This window comes from Phascolarctos cinereus, unplaced genomic scaffold (assembly GCF_003287225.1).
Source record: "Phascolarctos cinereus isolate Bilbo 61053 unplaced genomic scaffold, phaCin_HiC Scaffold_1;HRSCAF=81, whole genome shotgun sequence".
NCBI classification, from domain to species: Eukaryota; Metazoa; Chordata; class Mammalia; order Diprotodontia; family Phascolarctidae; genus Phascolarctos; species Phascolarctos cinereus.
In genome coordinates, this window is record NW_027555514.1 from 116,668,433 (window position 1) to 116,683,510 (window position 15,078).

Here is a 15,078-nt window from a genome sequence, read left to right on the forward strand (position 1 = left end):
AACGCACCCTGCAAAGCAGGTCCCTGTTCTAGAGATGAAAGCAACAACAAAGCTACAAACCACAGCAAATTTATTATTCAATATCCAGTGCTGAATCACAGCACCAGTCTGGTCCCCCTCCCCACATACCCCAAGAAGTACACCCAAAAGAATGAAATCAAAAGTCAACCCAGTTTCTTTTCTGGAAGGCCTTGGTTCCTGTAGCTGCTTCCACAGTTCCCAGGGAGTCAGAAGACAACCCCTTCCCCCCTCCCCCCAGTACCCAGAGGGTTAGTCTTTTGGGTCCTGGTAAGAGAGAACATGCAGGCAAGAGCAGCTGTAATTTTGTGTGTGTGTGTGTGTGTGTGTGTGTGTGTGTGTGTGTGTGTGTGTGTGTGTGTGTGTTTGAGAAGGAGGGGTAGGGGGTAGGAGCAGGGAGTGCTGCCTCAGGAGTCCTCAAGAGTTCAATTGTCCAAGAGATACAACCTGGGAATTTTCTTCCAGCAGGGGTTTTGCCCCTGGGGTAGTTAGCGCTTTGACAGCTCATGGGACAGCCAGTCCAGCCCATCATACAGCCCTGTACCCTGGGTAGCGCAGGTTGCTTGGACATACCACTGTAAGAGAAAGGAGAGGTTAGCCACGGGGAAAGGGGTTCCATGGTGGTGGATGGAAGCTTCAGTTCTCATGCCAGCTTTTACCTTCTTCTCTGGTATTATCCTTTCCCTCATCCCACCCCTCTATTCTACCGTAAAACCCCTATCCTTAGCCCCAAGGAGGAGGGAGGGCGAGGAGATGCACTCACAGTCCGGCTACGCAAACTCTGCAAACCCAACTTGTCAGTCAGCTCGCTCACGGGCATGGCATTGGGCATGTCCTGCTTATTTGCAAACACCAGCAACACAGCCTCCCGAAGCTCGTCTTCTTGGAGCTTGAGAGGGGAAAAGAAGGGAAGGATGAGATAAGGGGTCATACATCCATCAATTGACTTACAGGCACCCTTTCTAAGAGAGGCAAGGTAAACACTGTAGGAAGGAATGAGCAATTACTAAGCGCCTCCCATATGCCAGGCACTGTGCTAAGCACTTTACAAATATTATCTCATTTGTTTCCCATAACAATCATGGAAGGTAGGTGCTATTACGAATTCCCCATAGTACAGCTGAGGAAACTGAGGCAGACAGAATTTTAAGTGGCTTGTCCACAGTCATACAGCTAGTGTCTGAGGCCAGATTTGAAATAAGGTCTTCCCGAGTTCAGGCCTAGCACTCTATCCCCTTTCGCCACCTACCTGCCTCTAGGAAGGAGTATTCTACAATCAGTAGAATATAGTATTTACAATCCTCATTTGTAAATCATGACACTATTTTTGTCTACCTACCTCACAGAGTTGTCATGAACTTAATATAATATATGAAGATTATAATAATATTAATTATATATTAATTATAATAAAAGGTGTTTTATGAATTGTAAGGTGCTATATGAAACTCAGTTATTTTCATATCAACATTCTTCAACCTGGGCTCTGTAGAACCCTGATGATCCACATAATGTGAGTAGTTTCTGGGAAAAGGATCTCAATTCAAATGACATTTCCCTCCACTACAATATTAGCTATTAATATATCAAAAATACTTATTATGTGCAATTTTTTTCAGCATGAAAACAGGCTCAATATCTTTGATTTTGAACTAACTTTTTTCAACTTTTTTTTTCTGTGAGTATTCTATATCCCTAGACCAGGATTTGGAAGTTCTTTATATAATTTATGTATTTTAAGCCTCACACTGTTCTGTAGCCAAATTGCCTACGGAAATACTAGTCTATATAGCTAATATTACAGGTATTATAAATACAAATAAAATAGAATTATTAATCTGAATGAAATCATCTCGGCCTTATACACAACCCATACCTGTTCTTGGTAAATAGGATAGAAACCTACTTCAACATATTGAAAGATACAATGTACCTATTTCTGTACAACCTATCTCTTCTCCCCACCTCGGCCAACATCCCACATAAACATGACTAAAGGATAAAAAGAAAGTCTATTTTACCTGCTTCATCCCATAACATAAGGGGCAAAGCTTCTCTATTTTTCTTTACCCAGAGTGAATTAACACCTGAGATTTTACATCCAAAAAACGACTCAGATCTACTGGCCTAGGCTGTAACCTAGTCTGTGTTTCCACTGTCTCGGCTATTTCTGACTCATGAGAGAGGGCTCATTGTCCAATGTTTTCCATAGCCCATCTGGTACTCACCATCTTCTGAAGCTCATCAGCAGATTCTTGGACCCGTTCTCGGTCATTGCTATCCACTACAAAGATAAGACCCTAGGGTGGGAAGAAAGAGCAGTTAGCCCAGCCAAAGAAAATGAACCATAGTTCTATCTTCTCCATCCCTTTCCTTCCCTTTTCTATAACTCCACTTTCATCCATCAATGGACTCAACTGCTTTTCATTCAAAAAAGGAAACAAAACCAAAAATCCTAACTCCCAAACCCAAAACATCTTTTGAGCATCTATTATATGCAAGGCACTGTGAGGGAAAAAGTATATATTCTCTACTCTGAAAACACTTATTAATGTAAAAGTATATGTATACCAATATTGTATGAGGAAGAATTTCATGAGGGCCATTTAGAACTGATAGAAGCAAAAGCTACGGGAACATGAAAGGAAAAACTGCTTCTGACTGAAGAGACCAGAGAAAGCTTCATAGAGAAGGAAGTGGTATTTGGGTGGGACCTTGGAGTATTATTAACAGAATTTCAACAGGTGGGAGAAGATTGGAGTGGGGGAGAAGGGTGAAAGATAGGAATATTCTAGGAGAGGGAATGGTGAACAGAAGCATGGAGGCAGAAAAGCTTGTTCAAGAAACAGAATAGGTCAAGGTAGCTAGAATAAAAAAGGGAGTAGCTGAAAAATGGCTAGGAAGTAGAATAAAAATTCCTTGAGGGCAAAGGGTTATTTTATTTATTTATGCTTAATAGATACCAGACAGAGGCATGAGTTTTATTTTGTAGGCAATGGGAAACCATAGGAAATTTTAAGGCAGGGGAGTGGCTATTTAGCGACATTTGTGCCTGGCTGGACAGACAGTGGTATGAGATCCTAGACCCCAACTCTCTGGCCCACCTGAGTGTTTTGGAAGTAGTGTCTCCAGAGAGGCCGAATCTTGTCCTGGCCTCCCACATCCCAGACGGTGAAACAAATGTTCTTATATTCCACTGTCTCCACGTTGAAGCCTGTGAGGAAAGGGAAAAGGGGGGGAAGCCTGGGGGGGAGGAGGGGTGCTGTAATGTGGGCAGGTACATTCAACTCCACAAAAGTGACAGGAGATCAGCATGGACAGGAGAACTTCTGGGAGTCCCCAGAAGTACATCATTCAGACTTAAAAGAATTAACACGGCAAGGCCCGGGGCTACTTCTACATCCTGGCACCATCAGCCAAAGACACCATGACCTACTTTCTCAAAGCAGCCGTATCTAGTGTCAGGGTCAGGCCCCAGAGAGGAAATACAGGGGACTCTCACAGATTACCGCGGAGCAGATCCTGAAACCAAGCCTCCCCTCCTTCCCAGGAGCTCACCTATGGTGGGGATAGTAGTGACAATCTCGCCCAGTTTCAGTTTGTAGAGGATTGTGGTCTTGCCTGCGGCATCCAAGCCGACTGCAACAGAGAGGCAGAGCAATGGATACGAGGTACCCGAGAAGCTCTGAATGAGGTGGGGAGGGAGAGGGTTCAGGAACGGTCAAGAGCTCAACGGGAAAAATGCAATGGGAAAGCTTCAACTTGCACGTCCCACTCCTTGGAGCTATGTTTAGGGGCGTCAGAAAGAAGCCTGGGCATCACAAGCCATTTCTCTTCCCCTCGATAGAAAAACACACACCCAGGGCCAAACAAAAAACCCCACCCAAAGAAGGCCTGCAGATTAAAGGAAAGAACCCAGGGGATGAAGTAGGGGCACTCATAGCGACGGGGGGTTGTCTCTCCTGGAAGGAGTCTCTCCAAAGAGACATTCCAGCCACGTCTAAGAGCCTCGCGTGGGGGCGGGCGGCCTGCCCGTGGGTTAACCCCGCACAGGCCAGCAGGTTCCAGGGCCTGGGCGCCGGCAGGCTCGGGTTGCTGCTGCTGCAAAGCGGAGGAGGCTGCAGGCAGGGCCGGCTGGGCGGCAGGCCATACCTCCTGTACCCAACCCCGCCCCCCGCCCGCCGCCGCCAAGCAGCGGGGTCCGAACGCCGGGGATCCCTTTTCCCTCTCCTCCCTCACCCGCCACCCCGTGCCTCAGTTTCCCTCATCTCCTTCTCTCTCTCCAGACCACCCCCTCACCCCCACCCCACCCCCATCCCCCCAGCTCTTGCCCCCGGGAAAGGAAGGGGAGGCCGGGGCTAGGCGTACAGCAAGGCAGAGCAGGGCTGGGCAGGGATGCTGCGGGGGCGGTGGAGGCAGGGCGGGGATGCTGCGGGGGCGGTGGAGGGCGTTACACCGTGGGCAGGGAGGCAAGCCGGGGGTGTGACGCTGCCCGGGACCTCACCCATGAGAATCCGCATCTGCTTCTTCCCGAAGATCCGCGAGAAGAGCGCGGACACCGTGAGGCCCATGGCTGGGCCGGGGAGGGAGGAGCGGGGAGCCGGGAGCCGGCAGGTTGCTGGGGGGATGAAGAGCAGCGGCGGCAGGAACCAGAGCCGCCTCCGCGCTTACAGGACCAGCGTGACGTCACTGTAGAGCTCCGCCCCCCATTCAGGGCCCCGCCTCCATTCCGCGCTCCTTAAAGGGCTTAGAGGCTCCTTTTTTTCAGATGAGAAAACTGAGGCCAGGAGGGGAAGGGATTTTCTGTAAGTCACCTGGATGGTAAATAGCAGAGATGGTGTGCGAACCCTTGCCTTCTGACCCAAATCACTTCTTTCCACCAGGAAAAACTGAAACACGAAAAGAAGGTTCAGGAAGAACCTCCCCGCATTCTGGAACACTCTACCTGGGACTCTGTGTGTATGTTTGTGTGTTTGTGCCAAGTAGGAGAAAGGAGTTGGGGTAATAACCAAATTCCCTGCCTCTCCAGAATATAGCCTCAGAGCCCATCTCACTTCCCATCGTCAGGATCACTTGTAACAGATGCAACTTCTCTTCCCCATGCCTGCCAGAGCACTCAAGTGTTTCTTACTCTTTAACCTCTTGTTTCCATTCTTCCCCAGAGCCACTGCAAAGTAAGGAGTGAATCTATGGACACTGCCCCTATTTCCAAGTATCATTCCTGACCTACAATAAATACTAATGAATAAACAGAAGTATTATGTGCTTTAAACCACGTTAACAAACTCTTGCTTCCGCTGCAAAGTAAGGAATGCATCTATGGACTCTGCCCTTACTTCCAGGTATCACAACTGTTCTACAATAAACACTAAAGATAATAAACAGATGAAGTATGTATCAAGTGCTTTAAAATATTCCAGGCACTGTGCTAAGTGCTGGGGTTACGAATACAAGCAAGACAGTCCCTGCTTTCGAGGAGCTGGGTTTTATCAAGGGCATTAATTCTAGGGAACCCTAGTGTGGTTTACTTCAATTCCCTGCCCCTCCCATGTAAGTAAGAAGCAGGGTAGAGTAAGAATATATCTCTTTAAAGCAGAAATTTCCTCTTATACTTTGTATCTCTGACAGCCTCTAACCCAGGACTAGGCACATGGTAATTGAATGCTTGAATTAAATTGACTGGCAGGGTAGAGGGAAAGTAAAATGTAAATTTTAGATCATAATCTAGAGGGAGAAAGCATATTCAAGTCCAGATACAATACCCAGCTTTACTATTTTTCCACTCTCTAGTTATACAAAGACACCCCAAACAATAGGCCTTTTTTCTTTTGGAGACAGTGGGGTTAAGTGATATGCCCAGGGTCACACAGCTAGTAAATATTTGAGGCTGAATTTGAACTCAGGTCCTCCTTGACTCCTGGGAGGGTGCTCTATCTACTGTGCTGTGTAGCTGCCTCAACTATGGGCCTTTTGAGTCGGAAAGGGCCTAAGTGATCATCTAATCCTCTCATTTGAAAACTGAGGACACTTTTTTGATCAAGAGCAATAAAGTGACTTGCCCAAGATTACACAGGTAGAAAGATATCAGGGGAGAGATTTGAATTTAGGCCTTAGACTCACAAATTCAGAATTCACTTCCACTACACAGTGAAAGAGTAGAGGTCTGTATCAACAACCGCCTGTTGAATTGAGTGACACTGGAGATCTGCAGAAGGCCAATTTGCAAATTTAGAGCAAACAACTCTCAAGAGCCAGCTGACCATAATGGCTGCAGCTTTCTGGATCTTCTGGACTGGTGAAAATCATAATAATAATAATAATAAGTATTTGTATAGTGCTTTAAGGTTTGCAAAGGCATTACAAATTTCTCATTTGATCCTCACAACAACCCTGTGAGGTAGATGCTATTATCCCCATTTTAAGTGATTTGCTCGGGGTCACTTAGCAAAGGTATGGAGAACCGCCCTTAGTATTTCCCTCCCCTACTCCCCATGGGGGCAGGGTTCTCCTTCAAACATTTTAATAAATAATATCATTTATATAGTGCTTTAAGGGGTCCAAAAAACAAAAGAGGTGAAGAACTGGTGGTCATGCGCTTGGCAGGGGGTCGCCTCCAATCTCTGCGCTTCAGTCATGCATACAGGTCTCTTTATGCATTTCCCCAAGGCTCAGTCCCTCCATTGCATCGGATACCCAGACCAGCACAGACCCCAGGAAGCAAGCAGCTCCCAATAGGGCCAAGAAGCAACTGCAGCAGTTTGTGCTCAAGGCCCCTCCCCTTAGTGCTCCAGAGGTCCCGCCCCTCTCACTACGACCCACCCCTTTCGCTTACGTCCCACCTCCCCTCCCCGAGCGCACGCCTATCCCGAATGCCACCTGCACTTCCGGAAGACCCGGAAGCGTTGTTGGCAACTGTCTGAAGTGGTTACTGAGTTGGGTTCGGAGCAGGAACAGGTCTGTCCTGCGTAGGGGGCAAAGGGAGCGAGGAACGCGGCAGTCGCCCCGCCAGCCCTCGGGGGGGCCAGAGCCAGGAAAGCGCCTGACATGGCGGCGTTGCCAGCGGCGACAGCTGAGCGGGAGCGCGCGTAAGATCGGACCCCTCACCTCAGCCCCTTCCCCCTGCCCGGCTCCGGGAGCGGTGACGTCACGGAGCAGCCCCTGCCATGGAGAAGTTTGGCATGAACTTCGGCGGGGGGCCTAGCAAGAAGGACCTGCTGGAGACCATAGAGACGCAGAAGAAACAGTTGCTCCAGTACCAGGTCCGCCTCAAGGACGTCGTTCGGGCGTATAAGAGCTTGCTGAAAGAGAAAGAAGCCCTGGAGGCCAGCCTCAAGGTGCTCTCCGCGTCCCATGAGGCGGACGATGCCGGCCAGTCCCCAGGTCTTCCCTTGGCCGACGCTGTTGATGACCGGTGCTCCACTCATAGTGAGGACAGCACTGGCACTGCTACCAGCCTGGACACAACAGCCAGTCTGACCAGCACCAAGGGTGATCTCGGGGTGGAAGAGGAAAGACTGGCCACTGGTCCGCCACCTCCGAAGTCTGAGGAAGCCAGTGGGTCCGAGAGTGGCATTAGTTCCAGTAGTGGGGATGTGCCAACCAGTGGTGGGGGGGAAATTGACAAACGGTTGCACCAACTGAAGACTCAGTTGGCCACTCTGACCAGCTCTTTGGCCACAGTGACTCAAGAGAAGTCTCGCATGGAAGCTTCATACCAGGCTGATAAAAAGAAGATGAAACAAGATTTGGAGGATGCTAGCAGAAAGGCTGAGGAAGAAAGGAGCCGGCTGGAGGGGGAGCTAAAAGGGCTGCAGGAGCAGATGGCAGAGACTAAAGCCAGGTTGATCACACAGCAGCATGACAGAGCCCAGGAGCAGAGTGATCATGCTTTGATGCTGAGGGAGCTGCAGAAATTACTACAAGGAGAGAGAACCTTAAGGCAGGATATTGAACTGCAGCTAGAGGAGACCCGGGAAGCCCTGGCTGGACAGGCCTATTCAGCTGACCAGGTGGAAGGGTTTGAGTTACAGATCAAACAGTTGACCCATGAAGTGGAGGACCTGAAGCGTGAACTGCAGGCTCTTCGAGAAGAGAAGAGTCATCCAGACCCTCGGCTGGAAGAACTTCAGGAGGAAGCTGCCCACCTTAAGAGCCATTTCCAGACCCAGTTGCAGCAGGAAATGAGGAAGGTAATTCACCTTTTCTGATTCAGATCCATAGGTACTTAATATGAGACTAAGAATATTAGACTTTTTCTTCTTTTTAAACAGTCTACTGTAATTGAAAGAAGCACTAAATTTGTAATGAGAGTTCAAATCCTCACTGTGCTGTATATCAGTATTGTACCTTTAGGCAAGTTGTTTTATCTTTTAAGAACTTGTATTCTCTTCTGCAAAGTGAGAGGTTTGGAGGAAAGTTATCTCCAAGGTCTCTTCATGCTTTCATTTCCTATATTCTTGTGGTACTTACCCAAAATTTCTCATGGACAAATCTACTGGAAAATCCTGGTCTAATTGATGTTTACAAAAATTACAGAGCATACTTCCAAGGGGATGTGATGTTTGTCGGTGCTGTCTGGAATGAAGTTGGAGTGCTGCCAGATTCTGGGCATTGGTTTCTTAACAGCTGTGTTCAGGAAAACAGTGAAGTTACTGTATTCTGTGTGTGTGGTTGATTTTTTTTCAGAAGGAGTCAGTTTCCTTCAATTGTTGTCAATTAGAATTTGTTTTGGAGATGAATATGCTATCCCAGAATACTCTTTTGGATTTTATGAGGGCTCCTGTTCTGAACTTTCTAGTCAAGGGTGGCATGCAGTAGCATGGAGTTTCTGGGGATAAACAATGGATTAAGAGTGATAGACATAATATGCTAGATGTGTGACAAAAATGTAGGAACTAAAAGCAGATTAGCACTATGTTCATGAGCTCTTAACAAACATTACTTGCCTATCATGAGCTAAGGCACTGTGCCAGGCAATGAGATTATAAAAGGGAAAAAAAAACATTCCAGGCCTCAAGGAACTTATATTCTACTGGGAAGGAGGTGGCAGGAAGAAACAGTACATGTACACAGATAAGTATAATATACAAGATAGTGTTTGAGAAGGGCAAAGGAGAGATCTAGATAAAGTGTTATAGGAAAATTTGAGGAGGGAGAGAAAATTTCAAGCTGGGTGGATCAGGGAAGGATTCATGGAGAAGGATTCACTTTGAACTTCTTCAGCTGAAGTTGATGCTTCTCAGGGAGTAATTGTAGTGCATTTGTTTTGACTTGATCTAGTAATGGTATTGGCACCCATGTGATTTTTGTCAAGTCACATAAAATGAGCTTAATATTATTTGGTCAGATAAATTCTGAGTCTTCAAGGGGTAAGGGCAGGGTTGTAGAATGGGAGTAGATAATAGAAAGTTTTATTGGGACTTGAATCAGTGAAAAAGTTCTCTAAAGTTCTTTCCATTCCTGCCAGCACATACTGTTCAAATGCCCCCTCTCTTCTCTGCCTTTCCTAGATTCAGTGACAAGCTCTGCGCTCTCTCCTAATTCATCTTTGTTTATTTCCTTGGTTTTTAGACTGCTTTGGCCGAGGAACAGCTCCGTCAGTATTCTCAGATGGAGGAACAGAGGGTGGCTGCCCTAGAGAACCAAGTCTCAGAAGTGTCTGAGCTGTTGGGCACTTATGAGAAAGCCAAGCAAAAGGACCAGCTGGCCATTCAGAAGCTGAAGGATCGCCTTCTGCAGCTGGATATGGAGAATAAGACACTAGCTCTTGCAGCCTCTAGTCGTTCTCCCCTGGACAGCCACAATGAGGAGACCAGCCTGGATGTCAATGTCCTAAAGGATAAGATGGAGAAACTGAGGAGGCTGTTGCAGATTGCAGCCAGGAAGAGCCAGGTATCTCTGAATATGGAAAAACTGTGTGAAATAGAGATGCTGACAAACTCAGATGCTGCTGATGGGGAAAAGGCTACTGCACTCTACTACCAGCAAGAGCTCAAGCAGCTGAAAGAGGAGTTTGAAAGGTACAAAATGAGGGCCCAGGTCGTCCTCAAGAGCAAGACAAGCAAGGATGGCAACCTAGCCAAGGAACTGGAGGAAAGCCAGGAGCAGCTTGGAGAGCTGAAGGAGAAGTACATTTCCCTTCGGCTGTCCTGTGAAGAGCTAGAAAGGCAACACCAACAAGAGGCAGAGAGCTGGAAGCAGGAGTTGGCTCAGCTGCAGCAGGTCCATCGGCAGGAGCTGGAGAGAAGCCAGCTTGATTTCCGGGACCGGACACTGAAGCTTGAAGAAGAGCTGCACAAACAGAGGGACCGTGCTTTAGCAGTGCTTGCCGAGAAGGACTTGGAACTAGAGCAGCTCCGATCTGTGGCTTTGTGCTCTGGGCTGCAGGGGCATAAGGCCTCAGTGAGCCAGGGGCATAATGGAGGTCTAAGTGACTCATCTCCAGACAGTTTGACCCAAGCTCTGCACCTGGCTGCGTCAAATGAACCCACTTTCTTCTTGTATGCTGAACAGCTGGCTCGCAAGGAGGTTGAGATAACATCTCTGAGGAAACAAAAGCATAAGCTTGAGGTGGAGGTACACCAGCTTCAGGACAGGCTGATTGTGGAGGGTGAACAGCACCGAGAACAAGTCTGTGCTCTACAGAGCCACATTGAAAAAAGTATCAGGGACCAAAGCAGGGAGGGGGCCAATCTGGAGTACTTAAAAAATATAATCTATCGCTTCTTAACCCTGTCTGACTCTTTGGGCCGCCAGCAGACACTTACAGCCATATTGACTATCTTGCATTTCAGTCCAGAGGAGAAAGAAGTGATTATGAAACTCCCAACCAGTAGTAGCTGGTGGCCTTCTGGCAAGAGATAAAACTTTTGGTCCTTTCCTTTTTTTATCCTCGGGTCAGTTCTGATACTATAACCTCTTCTCTTACTAGTATCATTTCTGTCTTTCCCATACTGGGCTGGGATGGTGTCTGCCAGATGCTTCTGGGCCCTGTGGCAGTGCTTATGGTATTACTGTAATAGCAACCTCTGCTCAGGGGTTTGAGATTGAGCACCAAAGTTTGGAGAATATTGAAACTTTCTAAAATAAAATGTTTTGTTATCCTTTGCAAGTTCCCAGAGACAGTTTAGTTTCTGAGTAGATAATAAATTAATTCCATTGGAAAGGTAATCCAGTACCACTGGTGCTTTTAATATGACAATAATAATATAATTAATGTGTATTATTATGATTAATTATTAATTAATATGATTAATAAAACAGTGATTTGTTCCTTCATTTCCAGAGGCAGGTGGGATTTTGGCCCAATCCCCTGGGGCATGAGACAAGTCTGGAATAGGAATGGTGTTCACAGGATTCCTTCACTAGGTGCATATTTTGCTTATGCAGTCCAAGAGTCTTGTGAACTTGGGATTTTTGGACCTTGCCAAGAGTTTACCTAGCACTCTCACAGGTTTTAAAAAGCAGATGTTGAGGGGAGGGAGAAGGTGCTATGTCTGTAGCACACAGGATTAAAAGTATGTTCTTTTAAGCTTAAAGACTAATATTTAAATCTTTGTTCATCAACAATGAGTGATTCCCATAGCCAGTTAAATCCCTTGTATGGAGAATTAGCTTTAATAAATTATGGAAAAAACCCACTAACACAACAGTAATTCAGAAGATCCGATAAAGATGCCTTTCTGGGGTCACAGTCAAGCATTCTTGGAGAAAAGTGATTTGGATACTTTGAAATTCTTGGGAAATCCAGGGAACCAAAGGAAAAAGAGAATGAGAGACATTTCACAGGTATGACAGTGTACCCAAAAGAAAAGTGGGGAGGACTGCCAGCAAGAGCATTAACTGGGCTCAGCCCACTTTTACTGTCCTCAGAGTCTAACTTCTAGCCTGATAATAGTCTAGCTTTCTAGTCAAGAGCTCAACTAGTCTTAAAAAAAATTATTGTTACTTTGATTTTACATCACCTACATTTTCTACTTTATCCCTTGTTCTTCCTTTCAGGGAGCTATCTCTTATAACAATGTAAAAAGGAGGAAATGAAAAATCATTTAGCCAAACTAGCCAACTGATCAACCAAGTCCAAAATAGGATCATAGATTTAAAGCTGGAAATAACTGTATAGGTCCTTGGCTCCAACCGACTAATTTTACAGATGAGGCTTAGAGAGATTATAAGTGGTTTGTGTATGGTCACATAGCTAGCGTCAAGCAGGATTTGAACCCAGGTCTTCCTGGCTTCGACTCTAGCACTCTGTTTACCACACTGTGTTGCCTCTAAACGTACATGGAGTTTCATGCTCATAGTCCCCTGCCTCTGCAAAGAAGGGAGGAAGGTGCATTCTCACGTCACAGACATAATTTCAATTTGTTGTATTGCTGTCCCATTTGTTGCAATTTGGTATATTGTTTTCTTAGTTCTGCTTATTTTGCATCAGTTAATATGTTTTCCCATGCTTCTCTATATTGTTCATATTTATTATTCCTTATAGCAAGTAATATTCTATTGCATCCATGTAACACAACTTGTGTATATATTTTCCAATGATGGGCATCTACTTTTCTTTCCAGTTCTTTGCTACTATAAAGGGTGATATTAAAGCTGTATTTTCATGTATTTGGGGCATTTTTAATGATCACCTTGTATAAATGCATAGCAGTGGGACCTCTAGGTCAAAGGGTATGGATATTTTGGTCACTTTTTAAACAATTCTAAATTGCTTTCCAAAAGTTCAGACCAATTTACAATTCTACCAATAGGATACCACTTACTCTTCTGACTTCACCTTAAGGTAGAGAAAACCTAAGAGTCTGCTGTTGTAAGAGTTTGATTTAATTCTTATCTGTTAAAGGAGACACATTTTCTGTGTATCCTTTACTGGTATTCTTTGAGGGGCTTTGGGGTTGAATATCTTATTCTACTCTCATTACCCTTAGTGTTTTCACCACTGTTTAGTCTGATTGTATATTTCATACCTCTTTACTACTCATTTCCTACTCTTCCTCTCAGCTCATATGTTATGAAAGGATCATAAAACCAGAGCAGAAGCAAGTCTTTCTGGATCTTGAGGAGTCTGTTGAATTTCTCTCTTGTTGATAGGATTTGTTGATTAAATTCTTTATGCCAGGGAGTTACCTGCTAGATCATAGGATCATAGAGCTGGAAGGGACCTTAGAGGCTGTGGAACCCAACTGCCTCATTTAATAAATGAGGAAATAGAGGTACAGAGAGGAAGAGTGACTTACTCAGAATGTCTGAGGGATCCCTTAAGTCTTTCTGATTCAAAGTCATACAAAGTCTTGATCCACTATTCCAGTGGTGTCAAACAAGAAGAAATGGATCTTTGTAGCCTGCATATTGACTTAGAAAACCACCCATTAACAGCATGTTGTGTTGTATTTTTATTTATTTTGTTAGACGTTTCCCACTCACATTTTAACCTGGTTTCGGCTGGTCTTGGGTGTTTGCAGGGCTATGTCTCAGGTAGTGAGTTTGACACCTCTGTACCATGCTAACTTTGAGTTAAACTTTCCCTAAAGTAATTTATATTTTAATTCCATGTTCTCAATATTTACTCCAATTTTCAAGAAGGAACTTGAGTATGTGAACTCTTCTACTGCTAGTTGCGACACATTATTTTCCAAGCTTAAAGGATCCAGAACTAATAATAAACATAGGTGGCCATGAGGAGTTCAGGATGAGCCCAGATGACACCAGGGGTCTCAGACCTAAAATAACAATAATCAGCCTACAGAAGACCTGAAACCCTGCACTTGCCCTAGAACGGTTTTTTTTTTTTTTTGTGCAATACATCCCTTTGTCAGGCTGGTAGAGTCTATGAACTCCCTTTCAAAATGCTTTTAAATACATAAAATGAAATAATTAGCATTACCAAAAAAATCAGTTATATAGAAATACAGTTATCAAAATCTTAAAAAAAAAAAGTACACAGACCCCAAGTTCAGAACTCTCCTGCCCTAGCTTTTGTGTTTGGGAATACCAGGTGGATTGTGGAGGGAATGGTTATTTGTCTTGCTACAGTATCTTCAATGTTGAACTTCAGATTTTTAAAGAAAACTGCCTCCCAGTTGAGCAATCACTTTATATAGTATCCTCTTTCAATATTGGGAGGTGTTAGCTATTGGTTGTAAGGCTTTGGCAGGCCATCTTGCAAGCAATTCCTTTTGTTCTCTCTCACCTCTTTCTATCCTTGTGGGGAGACCAGGAAGAGAAGAAAAGCAGTGTTTTCCTAGTTGGTCATGTTTCATAAGCTGTGGGAGACCTTTGTAGGAGAGGACTGGAATCTCAGCTGAAAAAAATGTTACACTTTAACTTCCGCTTGAGCAATGGTTCCTCATAAAGTTTCATAGCCCTAGCTCTTTGGAAATTTGAGATTTGGAAAGCAGTAAAAGGAAAACTGGCTGGTCATATCCCCTCTCCCTCCTGCCTTTTATTTGGGGCCATGAAGCTTCTCTCCAATTGCATTAAAGCCATAATTCTGCTGACCTCCTTGCCCAAGAGAATCTATGTTTTAGATGGGGATTAGAAGGGCAGGCCATGAAGCCCAATGAGTTGAGAAGTAGAATAAAATAGCCATGGGGAGGGCTGCTAGTATTGACACATTACTCATTTCCCTTTCTGAGTTAGCTAAATTTCCAGGTCAAGTTACTATAAGAATTTCCATAGCTTCCTCTCTCATTAAGATGGCACACTTCACTGGGAGAGTTGGGAAGGCAATGGAGTTAAACTTTCTTTATGTGAATGTGATTTTCTTTCTTTTTTCCTTTCTTCTTACAGGGCTTAATTTGGGCATTTGTAAAGTAGAGTTTGTCCCCTCCTAGGAAAAGAAAGCCTTACTTCTCAGGTACCATCGGAAGTGAGATACCCAGAATCCTGCTGTAGATATTTCTTTCATCTCCTCAAACTCCCTTGTGGGGATCTCAAATGCAACTTTGTCACTAATTGGACTCCCTAAGCACCTGTCTGTTGTGTCCTCCTGGTATAGAGAAATGGTTTTTTTGGTTTTTTTTTTTAACCTCATAGCAGAGATTTGTGACTCTGAGA

General features: G+C 45.0%; 2 protein-coding genes across 2 annotated transcripts; one reads left to right on the plus strand and one right to left on the minus strand.

The window, feature by feature from the left end:
• Positions 1 to 53: 53 nt before the first annotated feature.
• ARF5 (ARF GTPase 5) lies at positions 54 to 4,697 on the minus strand. The gene is made up of 6 exons (XM_021002372.2): positions 4,523 to 4,697; positions 3,577 to 3,657; positions 3,123 to 3,232; positions 2,247 to 2,318; positions 782 to 907; positions 54 to 593 (listed from the first exon to the last, which is right to left on the minus strand). Exons 1-6 carry the CDS (start codon positions 4,587 to 4,589, stop codon positions 507 to 509), a joined length of 543 nt encoding a protein of 180 aa, XP_020858031.1. The 5' UTR covers positions 4,590 to 4,697; the 3' UTR covers positions 54 to 506.
• Positions 4,698 to 6,887: 2,190 nt separating this feature from the next.
• GCC1 (GRIP and coiled-coil domain containing 1) lies at positions 6,888 to 12,630 on the plus strand. The gene is made up of 2 exons (XM_021002334.2): positions 6,888 to 8,207; positions 9,589 to 12,630. Exons 1-2 carry the CDS (start codon positions 7,182 to 7,184, stop codon positions 10,879 to 10,881), a joined length of 2,319 nt encoding a protein of 772 aa, XP_020857993.1. The 5' UTR covers positions 6,888 to 7,181; the 3' UTR covers positions 10,882 to 12,630.
• Positions 12,631 to 15,078: the final 2,448 nt, after the last annotated feature.